Source organism: Podarcis muralis, chromosome 7 (assembly GCF_964188315.1).
Source record: "Podarcis muralis chromosome 7, rPodMur119.hap1.1, whole genome shotgun sequence".
NCBI lineage: Eukaryota > Metazoa > Chordata > Lepidosauria > Squamata > Lacertidae > Podarcis > Podarcis muralis.
Genome location: NC_135661.1, coordinates 85410851 through 85432034, shown reverse-complemented (window position 1 = coordinate 85432034; position 21184 = coordinate 85410851). Strand labels below are relative to the sequence as shown.

Sequence of the window (21184 nt, the reverse complement as noted above, 5' to 3'; positions counted from 1 at the left end):
GGTTGCACGCTCATCTCGCTTTATTGGCCGAGGGAGCAGGCGTTTGTCCACAAACAGTTTTTCTGGGTCATGTGGCCAGCATGACTAAGCCGCTTCCGGCGAACCAGAGCAGCGCACGGAAACGCCGTTTACCTTCCCGCTGGAGCGGTACCTATTTATCTACTTGCACTTTGACGTGCTTTCGAACTGCTAGCTTGCCAGGAGCAGGGACCGAGCAACGGGAGCTCACCCCGTCGCGGGGATTTGAACCGCCGACCTTCTGATCGGCAAGTCCTAGGCTCTGTGGTTTAACCCACAGCACCACCCACGTCTCAGAGTGAAATGAGCAGCTAAGAAACACCAGAGCCCAAACTCCCCAACTTCCAGCCATGCTCCCAAGATGTGGCTATTACCATCTTAGCGAAAGGAATTCGGATCTTGCCCTGTTTGTGCAAAGAAGCGGGCACACGACACACTCCTTCAAAACAAGACGCTTTATTGAAGCTGCCAATTAGAAATTCCATTTCTTCCTCAAGCCAAAGGAGGTGGGTGTTGCATAGAAAATGCAGCTGGGTGCTTGCGACTCCCTTCCCCTCCTTCTTGGCTCAGTACTGAATGTACGAAAGCTCCACATCTCCGTCGATCTCGAGTGTGTCGATGCACTGGAAGTTCTGGTAGCGATGGTTGTAGTTGAAGAGAGGCTGGCCATTGGCAAACACCTTGAAGCGCTGGTTGCCGCAGCGGATGGAAAGCTGGTGGGGAGGAGGAGAGCGTCAGAAGTGCCCTGCCGGATCGGGCCCACGGCCCACCCAGTCCCTGTTCTCACAGGGGCCAAACCAGATCCCTGTGGGGGAACCAGTGAGCAGGAGTCGAAGCCCGTGAGCGCTGTCCCTTCTGCCACAGAGCAAGGCTGGCCTCAACCAGGGCCAGGGCTTTTCCGGCCGTGGCCCCGATCTGGTGGAACGCTCTGTCACAAGAGACAAGGGCCCTGCGGGGCTTGACATCTTTCCGCAGGGCCTGCAAGACAGAGCTGTTCTGCCAGGCCTTTGGCCAAGGCACAGTCTGACCCCCTCCTTTGGTAATGCTCATAGAACTCTAGCCCAATGGTTGCCATGAATTTGATTTTGAATTGATTTTAAAATGAACTGATTTTAGAATGTTGTGTTACTTTTATTGTTGTTAAGCGCTCTGAGCCCGGTTTCGGCTGGGGAGGGCAGGATATAAATAAAATATTCTTATTCTTATTTTTATTATCTGAGGAGATCCTCTGCTTCTGACTTTGCCAAGAGGACACAGAGGGGGTGGCATGGGGGTGCCAAGGAAGGGGCAGATCTGGTCTCCGATCAGCGTGCCGCAGTTGCCACTGCCATTCTTTGAACCCAGGATCTGCTGCCCTTATGGACCATAAAGGTAAAGGGACCCCTGACCGTTAGGTCCAGTCGTGGACGACTCTGGGGTTAAAGCGCTCATCTCGCTTTACTGGCCGAGGGAGTCGGCGTACAGCTTCCGGGTCATGTGGCCAGCATGACTAAGCCGCTTCTGGCAAACCAGAGCAGCGCACGGAAACACCGTTTACCTTCCTGCCGGAGTGGTACCTATTTATCTATTTGCACTTTGACGTGCTTTCAAACTGCTAGGTTGGCAGGAGCTGGACCAAGCAACGGGAGCTCACCCTGTCACAGGGATTCGAACCGCCGACCTTCTGATCGGCAAGTCCTAGACTCTGTGGTTTAACCCACAGCGCCACCCGTGTCCCCTTATGGACCATAGACTCATAGAATTGCAGAGGTGGAAGGACCCCAAGATTCATCTAGTCCAACCCCCTGCAATGCAGGAATCTTTTGCCCGAAGCAGGCATCCTTTGCCCAAAGCAACTGCCACGGAGCGATGACCCTCTTCCCTGGCTTTTGGCTCTTTCTTTTTTGCAGCGAGAAACATCACCATCTAAACACGCACGCGCCCCCTTCCCGTGCCACAGAGTCTAAAGTTATTTAAATGCACCGTTGCTCCCCAACCCCACTATCCCATCCTGGCTGGGACAGATCTCAGCTCCGGGCGAATGAGCACTCACGTCAAAGTATTGCCCGGCTTGGAAGGGGTTGACAGACAGCTCCCGCTCCTCACGTCCCCACTGGCCGTTCAGGAAGCTGTTCCTGACCACGGCGCGCTCGTTCATGCGGGGGTTGATGTGCAGGACAGTATCAGGGCCAGCTTTGAAGTTGATCCGGAATCTGGAAGAGGAGGAGGGAAAAAAGGATTTGTAAGAAATCGATCTTTTGGCACTGCGGCACTTTGGAACTCCCTGCCTATGGACATCAGGCAGGAGCCACCACTCGACTCTGTCAAAAGCTATTTTTGTTTTGATGGGTGTTTAGAATGGTGGCATGCTTTTAGTTTACTAAGTTTTTTTAATTTCTGGGCACTTTACCTGTTTTCACTAATAACCTTACCATTCTGTTTGTTTCGCAAACTGCTTTGAGGTTTTCTGCAACTGTATATCGATTTTATGGCACAAATGAATAAATAAATGAATAAAATAAGAATATTCATGCTGGGTCAAATCAAAGGCCTCCTGTTTCCTATAATAGCCCTGCTGGACAACTCTGGGGAGCCCACAAATCAGGGCACAAAGGAAACAGACCCCCACACCCTTGTTAATTTGTCTGCAATTTTTGTTATTCAGAGGTAGAATGCCTCTGACCATGGGGGCTCTGCGTAGCAAGCACGGCTTATTGCAGCTGGCAGTCCTGCCCCCTTTTACAAATCATTCTAAGTCCATTCTTAAAGCCACCTTTGGGCGATGGCGCCTGCGTCTTGTCGCAAGTGAATGCCATGTGCTAACTTTTCACAGAAGGAAGGAGTCCTTTTGTGTGGCATTCTTGAACCCGTTGCCTGTCAGTTTTCATGGAGCAATCGCTGGGGAACCCGAGGCCATGCAGAACCCGCTGAACTACAGCTGGGAGGTTACAGGTTCCTCATTCTCTTGCGCAGCGCATGAAAAGCCCCATTTTGTTATCACTCTCAGCCTCTAATAGCTCTGGGATTCAGCAAGAAGAAACTCGAACTCAGGACTCTCAAATGGGCTGAAGAGCAGTGGGGATCTGAGGCTCCAAGGAGTAGCAGGTGGGTCTAATTGATGTGAGGGAGTAGTGCTCAATGTTTGCATTAATGCCATTCCCTGGTCTAGAAGAAAAGGGCTGCCACTTATTCACAGAAACAGGACGGCTTACTGTTTAGCGTGCAGTGGAATGAATCCTCTCAGCACGATGGTCTTCTTGGATCCCAGCCCTCCGGCGAGGTTGCCTCGGTATGGCACTTGCTGAAACACGAGTTTATAGAGATATATGACTGCGGGAGTTGAAAAAGCATATTCATTGCAGGGGGCTGGACTAGATGACCCTTGGGTCCCTTCCAACTAACTCTAAGATTCTATGATTCAAGGCAATATGCAATACTTTCTCAAGCTACCAGTGTGTGTGGAACACAGGGATGTTTGCCGTTCAGGGGCTAAGAGAGGCAAGCTGGGGAAAATGTGGCCCAGGCTTAGGAGGACATCATAGAATCATAGAATCATAGAATCATAGAGTTGGAATAGACCACAAGGGCCATCGAGTCCAACCCCCTGCCAAGCAGGAAACACCATCAGAGCACTCCTGACATATGGTTGTCAAGCCTCTGCTTAAAGACCTCCAAAGAAGGAGACTCCACCACACTCCTTGGCAGCAAATTCCACTGTCGAACAGCTCTTACTGTCAGGAAGTTCTTCCTAATGTTTAGGTGGAATCTTCTTCCTTGTAGTTTGGATCCATTGCTCCGTGTCCGCTTCTCTGGAGCAGCAGAAAACATCCTTTCTCCCTCCTCTATGTGACATCCTTTTATATATTTGTACATGGCTATCATATCACCCCTTAACCTCCTCTTCTCCAGGCTAAACATGCCCAGCTCCCTTAGCTGTTCCTCATAAGGCATCGTTTCCAGGCCTTTGATCATTTTGGTTGCCCTCCCCTGGACACGTTCCAGTTTGTCAGTGTCCTTCTTGAACTGTGGTGCCCAGAACTGGACACAGTACTCCAGGTGAGGTCTGACCAGAGCAGAATACAGTGGCACTATTACTTCCCTTGATCTAGATGCTATACTCCTATTGATGAGGCCCAGAACAGAGCAGCCCTATAGCTGGATCAGGCCCCAAGGCAGATGCCCATAGGGCATGGGTAGGAAAACTAAGGCCTGGGGGCAGGATCCAGCCCAGTTGCCTTCTAAATCCGGCCCACGGACAGTCTGGGAATCAGCGTGTTTTTACATGAGTAGAATGTGTCCTTTTATTTAAAATGCATCTCTGGGTTATTTGTGGGGCATAGGAATTCGTTCATCCCCCTCCCCCCCAAAAAAATAGTCTGGCCCCCCACAAGGTCTGAGGGACAGTGGACCGGCCCCCTGCTGAAAAGGTTTGCTGACCCCTGCCATAGGGTAAGCCTGGAAGCAGGAACTGAGCGCAGCAACACTTTTCCCTATTCCAAGCAACTTAACCCTTCCAGCAGCCAGCCAGCAGTAAATCACACTGTGAAGGTTGGAGTTAACTCTTTGTTAGCCAAAAACACGATCTGCACAGAGAAGGGCCTCAGATGAAGATTGCGGGCTCTGGACTGGCTGAGAATCAGCAAGGAGAGAGAGAAAGGAAGATTAACACTTACCGGGTGGTAGGAAGCAGGAGCGTTCATCACCTGTGAGGGAAGAAACCCCAAAGAGGTCATTTACCTGTTCAGCATCCCCTCAGAGACTCCCAACCTGAATCCCATGAGCACCGGGAAGAAATAGCCTCCTAAACCAGCCTTTCTCCTTTTGTTATTTTCATTTATTTATTGCGTTTCGTCCCCACCTTTTCCTCTGGGCAGCCAAAGGTGGCATACACGGTTCTTCCCCATCTTCATTTAATCCTCACAACAACCCTGCGAGGGAGGCTAAGCTGAGAGGCAGCCCAGCGGGGATTCGAACTGTGGTCTCCCAGTGTTAAGTTGTGGGTTCCTTCTTGGTAGTGGCGCCCGCCCTGTGGAACGCCCTCCCTTCAGATGTGAAGGAAATAAGCAGCTATCTTCTCTTTAAAAGACATCTGAAGGCAGCCATGTTCAGGGAAGTTTTTAATATTTAATGCTGTATTGTTTTTAACACTTGATTGGAAGCCGCCCAGAGTGGCTTGGGAAACTCAGCCAGATGGGCGGGGTATAAATAATAAATTATTATTAATATTATTATTATCAGACGGCACAGCAATTCTTCAAACAGCTCTTGTTTCTTCACAGGCCAGAACAGAACTGAACTGAAGGGTTCAGCCAGCCTGCTTATATAGAGCTCCAGTACAACGCAACAGTAACCACTTTCTGTAACTAGCCAATCACTGAACGTCACTTTCAATCCCTTATTTGCATATGAGTGAAAACTATCTACAGTATCCCCCTGCTGGCCCAGGGTGAGAACTTCAGTACATAACACCCAGGTCTAACTCTTTAATCACGCTGGTCAGCTCTAAGCAAGTCAGCCTGCTGGGAAAGCTTTATGCCTTTCCCCCCTGTCTATTCGCAGTACTTACGGGAAGGTTGGGAGACGGGTACGCTGGCATCATGCCCTAGAGAGAGAGAGAGAGAGAGAGAGAGAGAGAGAGAGAGATTATTTAAAGGGAGCGCTGAGCAGAGCCTGTATGCATCCCAGGCTCTGCTCAGGGCTCTCTTTCATGAGCTGCGTGGAGCGTGTGTGAGGCGCTTGCAGGCTTTTCCCTGAGGAGGGAGAAGGGCAGCCCCAGGGCTTGTGGGGCTGGTGGGGGAAGCCCAGGTCCGCCCCCAGCCCCAGGGACCACACATTCGCTCCATAAGACGCAGAGACATTTCCCCTTAGATTTTAAGAGGGAAAAAGTGTGTCTTATGGAGCGAAAAATACAGTAAGTACTTAACCCGAGGTACCACTGTACCTTGCTACACTAATACAGTTATCACAATACACAAAGCGCAACAGGCTGAATAATAATAGCTGTGAACATTTTATTGGTTATTTCCTAACGTAAAGGTCTAGCCCAGTATGTGCAACAAATACCGTTCATATATACAGCGTATAACCTATGATAATACATTTATTCTTTTCTTTTTTTAATATACATTTTTATTAGTTTTTACATATATTTTCCAAACAGAACATCTCATCTTATACAACATTTTGGCTATTTTAGCCTGAGACTTCCATCAACCGCCTCTAATGATTTTCAAACCTCATCTCTTAATCTTACATTTGTTATCCTAACTGTTACTTTTAATAATCCATAACTTAAAATCCATTCCCATAAACCTTTTCTGCAATATTTCATATAGTTCTCCTTACAAAACTTCTTGTAGTACTACAAGCGTCATCAGTTGGTTACAATTGTCTTTCAAATAACTCGTATATTTACTCCAATCTTTCAAGAGTTTCTGGTCCCAATACATTTTTTTTAAAATATATTTTCTTATTGTTTCTTCTTGTGAGTTCCTGTATAACACAATCTTTGTGCCAGCAGTCTACATCAGCTGTGTTGTTCTCGTTACCTTGAGGGCTTTTCTAGTTTTACCTAAAGATTGTGTTCTACAGGAACTCACAACCAATAAAATGTTCACAGTTATTACCGTATTTTTCACTCGATAGGACGCACTTTTTCCCTCTTAAAAACTAAGGGGGAAAGTCTGTGCATCCTATGGAGCGAATGCGGGGGGGGGGGGGGCAGGCAGGAAAAGCCCCCAAGAGCTGCACACAAGCTCCGCGTGGCTCTTGCGGGCTTTTCCCCAGGAGGGAGAAGGGACTGACGTGGCCAGTCAGTCCCTTCTCTCTCCTCATAGAAAAGCCCGCAGGAACCACATGCTGCTTAGAGGGTGGGCAGCTCCTGTGGGCTTTTGCAGGAGGTGGGGGAATTGCCATAGCCATGTGCAGCCTCTCTAGCTGGGAGAAGCTGCGCAAGGCTAAAGAGGAAGCCAAGGCAGCAAACCGGATGGATCCCGCTCCCTGCCTTGGCTTATTTAGCCGTGCTGGAGAGGTTTAGCTCCCGGCTGGAGAGGTTGCGCGGCTGTAGCAGAAGCCAAGACAGCCAGTGGGATGGATCCTGCTCGCTGTCTTGGCTTCTTTGCTCTTTGGGGCTGGGGGGGGGGGGACCTGGGCTTCCCTTGCAGCCCTGAGAAGCTCTTTGGGGCTGGGGGGGAAATAATATTTTTTTCCTTGATTTCCCCCTCTAAAAACTAGGTGCGTCTTGTGGTCCGGTGCGTCCTATAGAGCGAAAAATATGCCTGTTGCGCTTTGTGTATTGTGGTGCCCCAAACCCATTTGTAGAGAATTTGAAAGCCATTGCTGCAGCCTCAACGAGCAAGAGATCAGAACACGGGAAAATAAATTTTGCAAAAGCGATTAAAAAAAGTGTGATATATGCAGACCATTCAATTGAGGTTGTGGTGTGGCAGAATTTATCAGACCTGCACAGAACTCTCTATTTGGCCTCCCGAGACATAAAATCTCTATTTGTTCATGTATATCTGCCCCACCTTTTCCTCCAAGGAGCTGAAGGAGGTGTGCGAGGTCCTCCCCCCCGTTAATCCTCACAACAGCCTTGTGAGGTAGGCTAGGCTGAGGAGCAATGGCTGGCCAAAGGTCACCCAGTGCGAGGATTCGAACCCTGGTCGCCTCGGTCACAGCCCGGCGCTCTAACCACTGCGCCATACTGCCTCTCATCCCATCTCCCCAGCACCACACACACCACCCAAACACAACCTGTGCCCTGCCCAGTCCCTGCCCCCTTGAAATTCCCCGCCTCCTCACAGTACTCACCGGCATCCCCATTGGTGGATACTGCTGCCCTGGCATCCCTGGCATCCCTGGCATGCCCTGGACCGGAAAGAGAAGCAAATAAGATTGAGGCAATTGGGAGGGGGGCCTTTAGTCTGCGTCCACTTCATGGCTCTTCCCAAAACTTGGGTCTCTGTCTGTTTTTGGACTACAATTCCCATCATCCCTGACCACTGGCCTCGCTAGCTGGAGGCGATGGGAGTTGTAGTTCAAAAACAGTTTGGGAAACCCTGCTCTAGATCAGCGGCGGAGAGCCTGCAGCCTTCCAGATTTTGCCGGACTACAACTCCCATCAACCCCGACCATAGGCCGATTGGCTGGGCAGCTGGGCAGCTGGGAGTTGTGGTCCAACCACATCTGGAAGAAGAAGAGTTTGGATTTGATATCCCGCTTTATCACTACCCTAGGGAGTCTCAAAGCGGCTAACATTCTCCTTTCCCTTCCTGCCCCACAACAAACACTCTGTGAGGTGAGTGGGGCTGAGAGACTTCAGAGAAGTGTGACTGGCCCAAGGTCACCCAGCAGCTGCATGTGGAGGAGCGGGGAAGCGAACCCGGTTCACCAGATTACGAGTCCACCGCTCTTAACCACTACACCACACTGGCTTCCTCAACTCTGGAGGAGAAGGAGCAAATGTCATTTCTCTCCTGCTCTGCTCAAAGTCAAGGAGCCTAAAGCTCAAGGCCAGTCAAGCTGTTTTCGTGGGTTCGGAGTGGCGTCAGTCTGGATGGTGCCCCAAGTACCTCCCAATTCTTGGGGTCCTGTACCCAATGAGGGTTGCCACTATTTTGTCGCCTACGGCAGAAATGGCCATGTGCACTTTCCCCCTTCCTCCCCAGCAGAGAGACACCATTACAGTGGTACCTCGGGTTACAAACACTTCGGGTTACAGACTCCGGTAACCCAGAAGTAGTACCTCGGGTTGAGAACTTTGCCCCAGGATGAGAACGGAAATCGCATGCCAGCGGTGCAGCGGCAGCAGGAGGCCCCATTAGGGAAAGCTCGCCTCAGGTTAAGAACGGTTTCAGGTTAAGAACGGACCTCCGGAACAATTTAAGTTTGTAACCAAATGTACCACTGCATTTCATTTTGTGACTCTTAACAGGGCCGGCTCTACCGTTGGGTAGAGTGAAGCAGCCACCTCAGCTGGTTTTCGGCCATCACAAAGAGGCAGCAAATTGATAGCCATTTATTGCTGCTTCATTTTCACTGCTTGTGGATCCGCTGTATTCCGTTCCTCGATCTTAAGTTCAGTTCTCCAGATTCCTGCAGCAATTTGCAATTTTCCCCCTCAACCCTCATGAAAACCCACCAGCATCTTAGTGCAAATTTCTCCTAGCGAGCACTATTTAATACACAGTTTTGGCTAACATATTTTGCAAGCCGTTTCTCCCTTATATGCCATCTACTCTATTGCGTTAATTCTTATCCGCTCTTGCATGCATTTTGGGAAATGCTGGATGTTTGGAGAACCGCCTGCAAAATTCAGGGTTGAGTGAATTTTGCGGGAGGGCTGTGTTTCGCTTTTCGTATTGTTTCGGATTTGCCATCAAATGAAAATCGAATCAAAGTCCACCTCCATCTATACTTGGGAGCGGGAGACCTCAGGCCTGGGGGCCAAATTTGGGCCTTGAGAACTCTTTATCTGGCCACTAGCATTCTCCCCAAGCCCTGACCCCTCTCCTTAGGCCACTCCCACACAGACCACACCCCTATATACAAGCCGTGCTTTTCAACCTCCTTTTTGCCTTCCTGGAATGTGTCCTTGGACTCTGATAAAGATTCTCGCTTGCCTGATTGGTGGAAAGAGAGGGTGTGTCTGTGCATGAGAGTAAATTAGCATCCATTGCTCCACCCACTTTTGCTGCTGACCCCTCCCACTGCTGCCGCATGGCACCCCAGAAACTTGTCCAGAAGGGTGAAAATGGTCCCCCTTCCACAATCTCGGATGCTCACCCCTCCTCCCATCATGGCTCCTCCTCCGATGGTGGTCACTGACTGCAGCTCCAGGTCGCCATTGGCCTGCACAGCCTGGACTCGCTCAGGCGGGATCCTGTGGCCAAAGGTGCAGAAGGGGTTCCTGTTCACGAGGATCTGCCGGGACACAAATGAGGCGGAGGTGCAAGTGAGCCCCTTTGCAGCCCCCTGGGAGTCTGCCCCCCATCATTTCAGCCGCTCCATTCCATTCCTACCCATAGCTGTCAACCGTCCCTTATTTGGCGGGAAAGTCCCTTACCCCAGCGCTGTGTCCCGCTGCTGTCCCTTATTGATGATGTCCCTTAAATTTCCCGGGATTCAAAGGAAGCAGCTCCTCTCCCTCCCTCCCTGCCGGCCAGGGAGGAGGCAGGATCCAACTGTGTTACTTGGCTGCGTTGCTCACCCAATAAGGAGTCTAAGAACGACTGGGGGGTGGAGCTTGCATGCTTTATGCCAATCAAATCGGCTGCGTGGCCTGGGGACTTTGCTCAGCGCTTCCCAACGGAGAGGTGACGGTGGTTTTCTTTGCCGCATCCCCTTTGCCGGGTTGCTGCGCTGTGGGAACCACCGCTTGAGGCTTCGTTTGGCTGCTGGCTGGGCTTTCTGCCTTTGGCTCAGAGGGGCTCAGAAGTCGAACATACCTGTGCCCCTTGGAAAATCCCTTATTTTGGCTGCTGATCCCTTATTTTCGAGGCTGCTGGTCCCTTATTTTCAAATCTGTAAGTTGACAGCTAGGTTCCTACCCCATCTCCCACTTTCCTTCACACTGAGCAACCCTACTGAAGAGCGAGCCGGCAATATATCACACTGAGAAAGTTGGAGTGAACTATTAGCAAAGACACAGGGGTGTCAGGCCTAACGGGCACAGCAGCTCATCTCCAGTCGGTCTTGCTACCATGAAGCGGTTGCTGAGACCGAAGGTCCTAGCCTCCCCACAGATGCTTAAGTCCCCCTGTCTCCAGGGTTTCCTCCCCAAGCAATTGGAGACTGTGCCTGCTTGAAGCCAACCTATCTGCCCTGTTCATGCCTCTTCTGGATCTTGGAGAAAAGCAGATCTGGGAGAAAAGCTTATTGCAGCAGGAGGGGTGGGGCACACATCTGTAGAATGGCAGTTTATATTGGTCTCATCATGGTATGTTTGCACTAGTTTGCACATTTTGCATAATTACACGGATGTCAAATATTGTTGAACATTCCATGGCATCAGATTAGGAGGCTGCTATTTAACCTATTAGGGACACGGGTGGCGCTGTGGGTTAAACCACAGAGCCTAGGACTTGCTGATCAGAAGGTCGGCAGTTCAAATCCCCGTGATGGGGTGAGCTCCCGTTGCTCGATCCCAGCTCCTGCCAACCTAGCAGTTCGAAAGCACGTCAAAGTGCAAGTAGATAAATAGGTACTGCTCCGGCGGGAAGGTAAACGGCGTTTCTGTGCGCTGCTCTGGTTCACCAGAAGCGGCTTAGTCATGCTGGCCACATGGAGCTGTACGCCGGCTCCCTCAGCCAATAAAGCGAGATGAGCGCCGCAATCCCAGAGTCGGTCACGACTGGACCTAATGGTCACGGGTCCCTTTACCTATTTAACCTATTGTGTACAGACATCAGCATCTCCTGCATTCAGGCTGAACGGACGGTGAACTCTGGGCCCCCGCAGACAATCGGTGGGTCTTACACCCTTGGGTGCTCACACAAACCTGGTATCCGTCGGGGTTGACGACGATGATGACCTCGAAGTGTGAACCCTTTTGGAGGGGCATGCTATGGTGTTCCTCCTTGCCCCACTTGCCCCCTTGGAAGGTGTTCAAGACAACCTTGTCTTTGCCATCAAAGCGAGGGTTGAAGTGCAGCGCAATGTCGGCCCCGTCGTTCATGCCACAGACAAAGTTCAGGCTGAATCTGGAAACCATGGATGGACAGAAACAGGGAAAACAATAAAATGTAGTCAGAGGGCAACCTGTTTGCTGTTATATTGTGTTGCCCACATTTTCCAGAGTAAATTTTCAGAGTAAACTGAAGGCATCAATAGGCGGGGAGTTCCAAAGTGCATGTGCTGCCACACTAAAATATTTCATGCGAATGCGGAAAGGGGTGTTTTGTGGCACCTGTAAGGATGCCAGTTCTGCAGTTCAAAAGCGGTCGAGAGGGCATAGAAGGGCTCAGGTGATCTCGCAGGTAAGCTGGTCCCAGGTGGTCAGTCCTAGTTCTGTGGCCACCCCTCCTACCCAAAAAGGAACGCTTACCTCTTGGTATGTTGTGGAACCATCCCTGCCACATATATGGACATGCCGGGGCGAAGTCCACCGGGGACCGGCTGGGTATGAGGGAGGGGCTGAAAGACAAGAGGTTTGGGGGGGTGAGAGATGCAATATATATGCTTACCAGATTTTTTTTTCAATGAATCTGGGGATACTTAAAAAAAAAAAATTACATGCAGAGACATCACCTTGCCGACAAAGGACCGTATAGTTAAAGCTATGGTTTTCCCAGTACAGTGGTACCTTGGGTTAAGAACTTAATTCGTTCCGGAGGTCCGTTCTTAACCTGAAACTGTTCTTAACCTGAAGCACCACTTTAGCTAATGGGGCCTCCTGCTGCTGCGCTGCCGGAGCACGATTTCTGTTCTCATCCTGAAGCAAAGTTCTTAACCCGAGGTAATATTTCTGGGTTAGCGGAGTCTGTAACCTGAAGCGTCTGTAACCCGAAGCATATGTAGCCCGAGGTACCACTGTAGTGATGTATGGAAGTGAGAACTGGACCATAAAGAAGGGTGATTGCTGAAGAATGGATGCTTTTGAATTCTGGTGCTGGAGGAGACTCTTGAGAGTCCCATGGATTGCAAGGAGATCAAACGTATCCATTCTGAAGGAAATCAGCCCTAAGTGCTCACTGGAAGGACAGATCCTGAAGCTGAGGCTCCAGTACTTTGGCCACCTCATGAGAAGAGAAGACTCCCTGGAAAAGACCCTGATGTTGGGGAAGATGGAGGGCACAAGGAGAAGGGGACGACAGAGGATGAGATGGTGGGACAGTGTTCTCGAAGCTACCAGCATGAGTTTGACCAAACTGTGGGAAGCAGTGGAAGACAGGAGTGCCTGGCGTGCTCTGATCTATGGGGTCACGAAGAGTTGGACACGACTAAACGACAACATGCTTTATTATCCCTAATTACATCTATACATCAGCTGTTTTGCTGTCTTGAGAAGTCCAGAGGAGGAGAGAAACCTGGGGTGAGTGGAGATGGAAGCAGCGTTTGAGAATATGACGGTGGGATGATCACAGAATCACAGATTTGGAAAGGACCTCTGAGGGGCATCTCGGCCAACCCCCTGCAATGGAGCTACCTCGATTTAAGTAGCCTCAACTTAAAAGAACATAAGGCTTCTCTGTTCCAATTTGACTTCTGTATTCCCGGCCGTCAGGGACACACTCTCGTTCATGCTCTCTCTCATGCTCAGCTGCCCAGCTCCGCGCCAGCTCTGCCGCTGCTCCAGTTGGCCGCGGGGATCGAAGTAATCTCACCCCTCCACGCCTTGCCCAGCTGAGAAACCGCGCCCCTTGCGCCCCTCCTGGACAACTGCACGCCGCGCGCCCGTGACTCCCGAGTCTCCCCCGATCTCCTGCCCCTTCCCCCTTCGTTTTGAGAGTTTCACAGGGTGTGAAAGAAGAGCTTTGCACCTTGCCCAGCAGAGAAACCGCACGTCTTGCCTGGGCAATGGCCGCCCACCTGCAATCTCTTATCTTCCCACCCCTCCAGCTGCATATTACTCCTAGAGAGCAGGGTGTCATGTTTCCCGGGGACGTTTAATGAAATCCAGGGACATTCCAGGGATGGAATTTGTCTGGGGACAGATTTGCAAATCCGGGGACTGTCCCCGGAAAACGGGGACGTCTGGTAACCCTACAATATACCGAGATCCAAGTTCATGCACCTGAGGTAAAGGTAAAGGGACCCCTGACCATTAGGTCCAGTCGTGGCCGACTCTGGGGTTGCGGCGCTCATCTCGCTTTATTGGCCGAGGGAGCTGGCGTACAGCTTCTGAGTCATGTGGCCAGCATGACCAAGCCGCTTCTGGCGAACCAGAGCAGCGCACGGAAACACCGTTTACCTTCCTGCCGGAGCGGTACCTATTTATCTACTTGCACTGGTATGCTTTTGAACTGCTAGGTTGGCAGGAGCAGGGACTGAACAACGGGAGCTCACGCCATCACGGGGATTCAAACCGCCGACCTTCTGATCAGCAAGTCCTAGCTTCTGTGGTTTAACCCACTGCGCCACCCACGTCCCTTTCATGCACCTGAACCAGCCTTCAAAAAATGTATTTGGTGGCTATTCTCTGCCTCCACTGTCAAGAGGCCATAATGCTTGTTTCTGGAAAGCACAGGAGAAGAGGGGGTCTTGCGTGCGAATCCTGCTTGCGGGTTTTCCACAGGGATCTGGATGGGCGCTGGGCAAATTGGGCCACTGGCTCTTCTACTGTTCTTATGTAGACAATTGTCTTATAGAATCATAGAATCATAGAATCATAGAGTTGGAAGAGACCACAAGGGCCATCGAGTCCAACCCCCTGCCAAGCAGGAAACACCATCAGAGCACTCCTGACATATGGTTGTCAAGCCTATGCTTAAAGACCTCCAAAGACGGAGACTCCACCACACTCCTTGGCAGCAAATTCCACTGTCGAACAGCTCTTACTGTCAGGAAGTTCTTCCTAAGGTTTAGGTGGAATCTTCTTTCTTGTAGTTTGGATCCATTGCTCCGTGTCCGCTTCTCTGGAGCAGCAGAAAACAACCTTTCTCCCTCCTCTATATGACATCCTTTTATATATTTGAACATGGCTACCATATCACCCCTTAACCTCCTCTTCTCCAGGCTAAACATGCCCAGCTCCCTTAGCCGTTCCTCATAAGGCATCGTTTCCAGGCCTTTGACCATTTATCAGGACAAAATGTACCTATCTGGGGAACCCAGCACTAAAAGCTCTGAGCGTTTCCCCGGTAACCTTTTCTTTATTTTTAAATGCAGAACAGGTTCGGAAATTGTGGAGGATTGTACTTAAGACTGGAAAACCGAGAACTCGGAACGGCCCGAGCTGCCAGCTCATCCTTTGCTTTGCAAGATCGGTTGGGAATCTGCAGAAAGCGCCGTGTTAATTATTAAGCCATCCAGCTATGAAACGGACTCGCTTAGGGTGGAGCAGGATGGCTGAGCTCCAAGCCGCAAATGAGTTCTGCTTTTATCCACAGGATCTGAACTTGGGAAAGGTGCGTTGACGAAGAGGTCGGGTGGATGGCTGGCCGGCCACGTACCCTTATCAGATCTTTGCACGCACAGAACTAAAACGAAAAAAACCAAGGAAGGGGAACATTTCCGCCAGCTGGGTCGGACTGGCGAGATCAGGATCCAGGATTGAAGTGCCGTCCCCACCCCCATTTGAAGGCAGGCATAGGCCTTGTTGTGTCAACCCAATGGCCCCCCTAGCCGTGCATTAGGGAGCCGGGCTCAAACCCTACGCTAGGGTAGGAAGCACACATGGATTAATCGGGGCAACAAAATTGACCAAAGGCTTCAAATTCCTGGCTAAAAAGGGAAATTGGAACAGGTGCATTATATACCTGGCAAAGTCCCCATCAGGAAAAGCAGCACTGGAGCGAACCAGGAAGAGGGCCTTCTCGGTGGTGGCACCTGCCCTGTGGAACACCCTCCCACCAGACGTCAAAGGAAAAAAAACAACTACCAAACTTTTAGAAGACATCTGAAGGCAGCCCTGTTTAGGGAAGCTTTTAATATGTGAAGGACTATTGTATTTTAATATTTTGTTGGAAGCTGCCCAGAGTGGGGTGTAAATAATGGGTGGGGTATAAATAAAAAATTATTATTACAGTCATACCTCGGGTTAAATATACTTCAGGTTGAGCGTTTCTAGGTTACGCACCACGGTGACCCGGAAGTAACGGAACGCGTTACTTCTGGGTTTCGCCGCTCACGCATGCGCAGACGCTCAAAATGGCGAAACGCGCGTACGCGGAAGCGGCGAAACGCGACCCGCGCATGCGCAGACGTGTGTTACGTTCTACTCAGGATGCGAACGGAGCTCCGGAATGGATCCTTTTCACATCCAAAGGTACCACATTATTATTATTATTATTATTATTATTATTATTATTATTATTATGTTAAAAAGGTAAAGATAAAGGTCCTCTGACAGATAAGTCCAATCACGAATGACTCTGGGGTTGTGGCGCTCATCTCGCTTTACTGGCCGCGGGAGCCGGCATACAGCTTCCGGGTCATGTGACCAGCATGACTAAGCTGCTTCTGGCGAACCAGAGCAGGGCACGGAAACACGTTTAGAACCTTGAAAAATGTTCAGCTTGCTGCTTTGAGTAAATTGCCTTGTTTTTAGGACTTTTCTTCCCCTCCTTGACAAATCAGCTTGTCTCCCGGGGGAAATCTCTGTGCATTGCAAAGGATTCTGGGACATAGTCCGGGATGCTGCCGAGGTCAGAGTCAGGAGCGAACCTTACTGGGCACATCCTGAGGTCTGCGTCAAAGTTGGCTTCCCGACTTTGAACTCCTTTGGGGGGGGGGGTGTCCTTGTCCTGTTTTTCTTTCCCCTGGTTCTTACCTTCTGCTCACCTGCCCCCCCACACAAGTGAGCAAGCAGGGAGTGGAGATAGGCAGAGGAGCAGGAACTCAGAAAGAGTGGGAGCAGTGGCAACCGAAAGATTTCTAGAGGGGCATTACCCAGTGTTTTGCATTTTACTTGTGCCGTTTAAACTATATTGAGTTTAAACTATATTGAGGCCTCGCATTATTTATATTGTGTTGACGCTGGTGGCACTGTGGGTTAAACCACAGAGCCTAGGACTTGCCGATCAGAAGGTCTGCGGTTTGAATCCCCGTGACGGGGTGAGCTCCCGTTGCTCGGTCCCTGCTCCTGCCAACCTAGCAGTTCAAAAGCACCTCAAAGTGCAAGTAGATAAATAGGAACCACTCTGGAAGGAAGGTAAATGGCGTTTCCGTGCGCTGCTCTGGTTTGCCAGAAGCGGCTTAGCAATGCTGGCCACATGACCCGGAAGCTGGACGCCGGCTCCCTCGGCCAGTAAAGTAAGATGAGCGCCGCAACCCCAGAGTCGGTCACGACTGGACCTAATGGTCAGGGGTCCCTTTACCTTTACTAATTTTAATAAAAGTGCAATCAGGTGAGTGGGGAGGACATGCAGGTACGTCTGTGGAGTGCGTTCTGTGTCACAATTGCCGTGACTTCCGACGCCCTTGATAAAATAGACAGCAGGTCACTGGTGTCAAAGCCATTTGCGAGGGCAGCTCAATGGCCTAAAATCCCAGGCACCCAGTTGCGGCAAGTGCTTTGTAAAGGAACTGCACACACTTCCATTCATGGTGCCCTGGCAGTTCTTAGACTGGGGGAGCAGGGAGATTTGGAGGGGCATGTTCTCAGACGGAGTGCTTGAACCGAACTCCAGGCAGTGCAAGCTTCAGAAACACACAGAACTCTTAGATAAAACGGTAGCAAATTCTTCTCTAGAGAGAGAATGTGTGTGGGTTGGGCAAGGCTACTTATCAATACAAATCTACAGTAACCTCAGATAGGAAAACCTGTTTGTGATACAAATTGAAATGAAATTTACAGGCGCCTTAGAGGCCGCTCTGCCAAATGCTTCTGTTTGATTTAAATAAATAAATGAGAGCTGATCCACACTTCCCTCTGAGCTTTAAAGTTCTGTGTCCAAGCGCTCTCTCTCTTTTGCTCTGGAGTTTTCCCCACGATAACCTGATCTTTAAATGTGAATTGGAGCCAACTGCAATTCGCAGAAGACGTGAATTATCGTTCGTGGCGCTTCAACTTTAAAGAGCTGGGGTTTTTTTTGGGGTGGGGGAGCTCTGGGCTAAAAGAGAGAGACAGAGAGCTCAAACACAGAGCTATAAAAGCATGAACCTGTGCCTGGATAGAGCAGGGCAAAAGGTGGCTATTATTATTATTATTATTATTATTATTATTAGGTGCTGGAGGAGACTCTTGAGAGTCCCATGGACTGCAAGAAGATCAAACGCATCCATTCTTAAGGAAATCAGCCCTGAGTGCTCACTGGAAGGACAGATCCTGAAGCTGAGGCTCCAATACTTTGGCCACCAAATGAGAAGAGAAGACTCCCTGGAAAAGACCCTGATGTTGGGAAAGATGGAGAGCACAAGGAGAAGGGGACAACAGAGGACGAGATGGTGGGACAGTGTTCTCGAAGCTACAAACATGAGCCTGACCAAACTGCGGGAGGCGGTGGAAGACAGGAGTGCCTGGCGTGCTCTGGTCCAAGGGGTCACGAAGAGTCGGACACGACTAAACAACTAAACAACATTATTATTATTATTATTATTATTATTATTATTATTATTATTATTATTATTATTATTTATTAGCACCCTGCCCATTTGACTGGGTAAGTGCGAATGAGCTATAAGTTAAACAGAACAATTGCATTTTTAAAATCCCAGAGCAGGTCTTGCGGGGGGGGGGGGGAGAAAGGGAATGGAAGACTCAGGTTAAGTGACGGCAAATTTTATTCTTTTCTTGCAGAGAATACGAGAGGGCAGATTGCGCAGGGAGAGATGGAGGCTGAACGCTTACCGGGTTGTAGGTGGGCATGTAACCGGGTGCTGGGACGAAAGCCATGGTGCCGCAGTCTGACTTCTGCTCGGATGTGGATCAAGACCGGCTGCAGGAAAACCTCCCAGAGCCACCCGGAATACTTTTATAGCACCTGGCTCAAAAGGGGTGGAGCAGCCAGCAGGTCTGGCCAGGACCCACCCATCTCAACAGGTGAGGAGCTCACCTGTCTTATCCTCAGCCCAGACTTTCTCCAAGGACGCAGTTGGGGAGGGGGAACCTCGCTGGCTGTTCCACAATGGAAAATTCAGGGGTTTTGCTCCTATTTTGGATTGCCTAGTGGTTGCAGCAAGGAAATGGGTGGTCACCAGGGTTTAGTGCTGCAGAGAGAGATTTGTCAATCCGCCTGGGCTGCTCTGGTGCATTTAACAGCCCAGCAGGCAGAAATCTCACAGGCCAAGCTTTCCATTTTGCTTTCCTCCATGCTGGGAAAACGGTTTCACCCGGGAAACATCTGTATAGCAGCAGCTTACCTGGAATTAATTTTGCAGGAGGATGGGGAAACGGTTGACCTAGCTGCAGAGGAGATCTACTGGATTCGGGGCAAGAAGAACGAGAGCTGTTGGCCGGTGTCTCTTTGCTAAGAGCCAATCAGCTCTGAAAAATACGCAATACTAGTTATCCTTAAAAGTTTGTGGTCGTGTGAGTGGGACACAGGCGCTCAGAGAGTTAGGGCACCTCACAAAATTCCCACAAGGGCAGTTTCGGACGTCAGAAAGGTGCCAGGGCAGGCATGGGTGTTTTAGAGCTTGGGTACCGTATTTTTTGCTCTATAAGACGCACCAGACCATGAGATGCACCTAGTTTTTGGAGGAGGAAAACAAGAAAAAAAATATTCTGAATCTCAGAAGCCAGAACAACAAGAGGGATCACTGCGCAGCGAAAGCAGCAATCCCTCTTGCTGTTCTGGCTTCTGGGATAGCTGCGCAGCCTGCATTCGCTCCATAAGACGCACACACATTTCCCCTTACTTTTTAGGAGGGAAAAAGTGAGTCTTATAGAGCAAAAAATACGGTAATTTTAGCCCCCAAACTCGTCACATCCTACATTTCCCCCAAGCGTCCAGGAAAAAATGGGACACCCTGTTTTCTTGCATGAGAGCACAGCAGTCATTTGGGGGTGTGGAGATCTTGTGCAATTCCACGCTGAGATCTCACCCTTTTAAAAAAGCACATTTTCTGGGCCGTGATCTCATGCAATGCCCTAAAACACGCATTTTTGGGGGGCAGTGCAAACACATCTGCCCCAAAATCACATCTTTAGGTCTCTGTGACTTGTGTAGGAGCGCAGGCAGGAAGATGTGCGTCCCAGTTTGGGGACTAAAGATGTTGGAAGGTCGGGTTCTGTCCATGTGCAGAGTTCACCTCTCGCCGCTGAGTAATAGCTCGAAAGCAGGTTGAATGAAACAAATGCAAAGCAGGAGTCAAACCTCATCATCTTGGCAAGGAAAGTTTCAAACGCATGTGGGCAGGGGAACAGATCCACGGGCGGCTAGACCCCACCCCCCAAAATGCTTGGGGGCTTGCCATCTGGGTGCTGGCGGTGAACCTGTTTGCTGGAGTTACTCAAAACATTTAAAGCTCTACAGTGCCACTTCAAACCAATATGGCTTCCCCCCAAAGAATTCTGGGAGCTGTAGTTTGTTGTGGGTGCTGAAAGTAGTTAGGGGAAGAACTTTCTTTATGTATGCTACGACAGCAGCAAGAAGACTTATCGCAAAGTATTGGAAGACGCAAGATCTACCCACCCTGGAAGAATGGCAGATGAAGGTGATGGACTATATGGAATTGGCGGAAATGACCGGCAGAATCCGAGACCAGGGAGAAGAGTCGGTGGAAGAAGATCGGAAGAAATTTAAAGACTATTTACAGAAATATTGTAAAATTAATGAATGTTAGAATGATGTTGGAGTGAAGTTAAGTGGTTTTAGCAGCAATGTTATTAAGGTCTATGTAAAAATGGATTGTTAATAGATGGGAATTTGAAGTAATAATATACTAAGATTAAGGATTAAGATAAGAACAAAAAGGGAAAGGATTTGCTGAATTAACTAAGTGAACTGGGATGCAAAAAAGGGAGGTGTGAGGAGGTCAGGGAAACAAGTGAACGAAAGACAAGATATGGAAAGACTGATTTGTTTTTAATTGTTACTCTACTTTTTCTGTTTTTTGCATTTTAATTTTTCTTTTTCTATTCTTTTCTTTTTTGTATAATTGTAATTTTGTTTGAAACTTTAATAAATATTATTTAAAAAAAGAAAGAAAGAAAAAAAAGAGAGTAGTTAGGGGATTCCTTATTCCTCTCACGCAACTACAATTCCCAGAGTGACTTAACAGCCAATCCCTCTTTCCAGGGAAGTCCGGGAATTGTAGCTCTGTGAGGGGAGTCTCTTAACCAATCATCAAACTATAGCCCCCAGGGTGTGTGTGTGTGTGTGTGTTGGGGGGGGGGGGAGCAGCAGCTCTTTAAAGTGGCACAAAGGTGGCATCAGGGCACTTTGAGGAAATTTGATGGCATCGTACCTTCCTGACTCGGGCGCTGGCTTCAAGCCCAGCCGTTGACATTCTCCGCACCCGAGACCTCTGCCCCTCTCTCCCTTCTTTATCTTGGCTAGCAAATCTTTGAAACGCCCTCCCTGCGGAGCGGGATGCGTCGGGAGCTGGCCAGAACACCCTGGGAGGAAGCAGCTACAATAAA

At 49.7% G+C, this 21184-nt stretch overlaps 1 protein-coding gene and 1 long non-coding RNA gene across 2 annotated transcripts; one reads left to right on the top strand and one right to left on the bottom strand.

The window, feature by feature from the left end:
* Nucleotides 1-458: 458 nt before the first annotated feature.
* On the bottom strand, nt 459-18586 carry LOC114603226 (galectin-4). The gene is made up of 10 exons (XM_028742073.2): nt 18449-18586; nt 12044-12132; nt 11498-11699; nt 9784-9921; nt 7810-7866; nt 5564-5599; nt 4671-4700; nt 3210-3298; nt 2051-2210; nt 459-731 (listed from the first exon to the last, which is right to left on the bottom strand). The coding sequence occupies exons 1-10, from the start codon at nt 18491-18493 to the stop codon at nt 585-587; spliced, it is 993 nt and encodes a 330-aa protein (XP_028597906.2). The 5' UTR covers nt 18494-18586; the 3' UTR covers nt 459-584.
* On the top strand, nt 15643-18547 carry LOC144328512 (uncharacterized). The gene is made up of 2 exons (XR_013393778.1): nt 15643-15925; nt 18398-18547. It is a non-coding gene; the product is annotated as an uncharacterized LOC144328512 (long non-coding RNA).
* Nucleotides 18587-21184: the final 2598 nt, after the last annotated feature.

Coding starts and splice junctions, on each gene's coding strand:
- LOC114603226 (XM_028742073.2), bottom strand. CDS start 18,493: ATGGCTTTCGTCCCAGCACCCGGTTACATGCCCACCTACAACCCG. Junction 9,922..11,497: donor TCAACCCCGACGGATACCAG/GTTTGTGTGAGC, acceptor GTGTCCCGGCAG/ATCCTCGTGAACAGGAACCC. Junction 5,600..7,809: donor ATCCACCAATGGGGATGCCG/GTGAGTACTGTG, acceptor CTCTCTCTCTAG/GGCATGATGCCAGCGTACCC.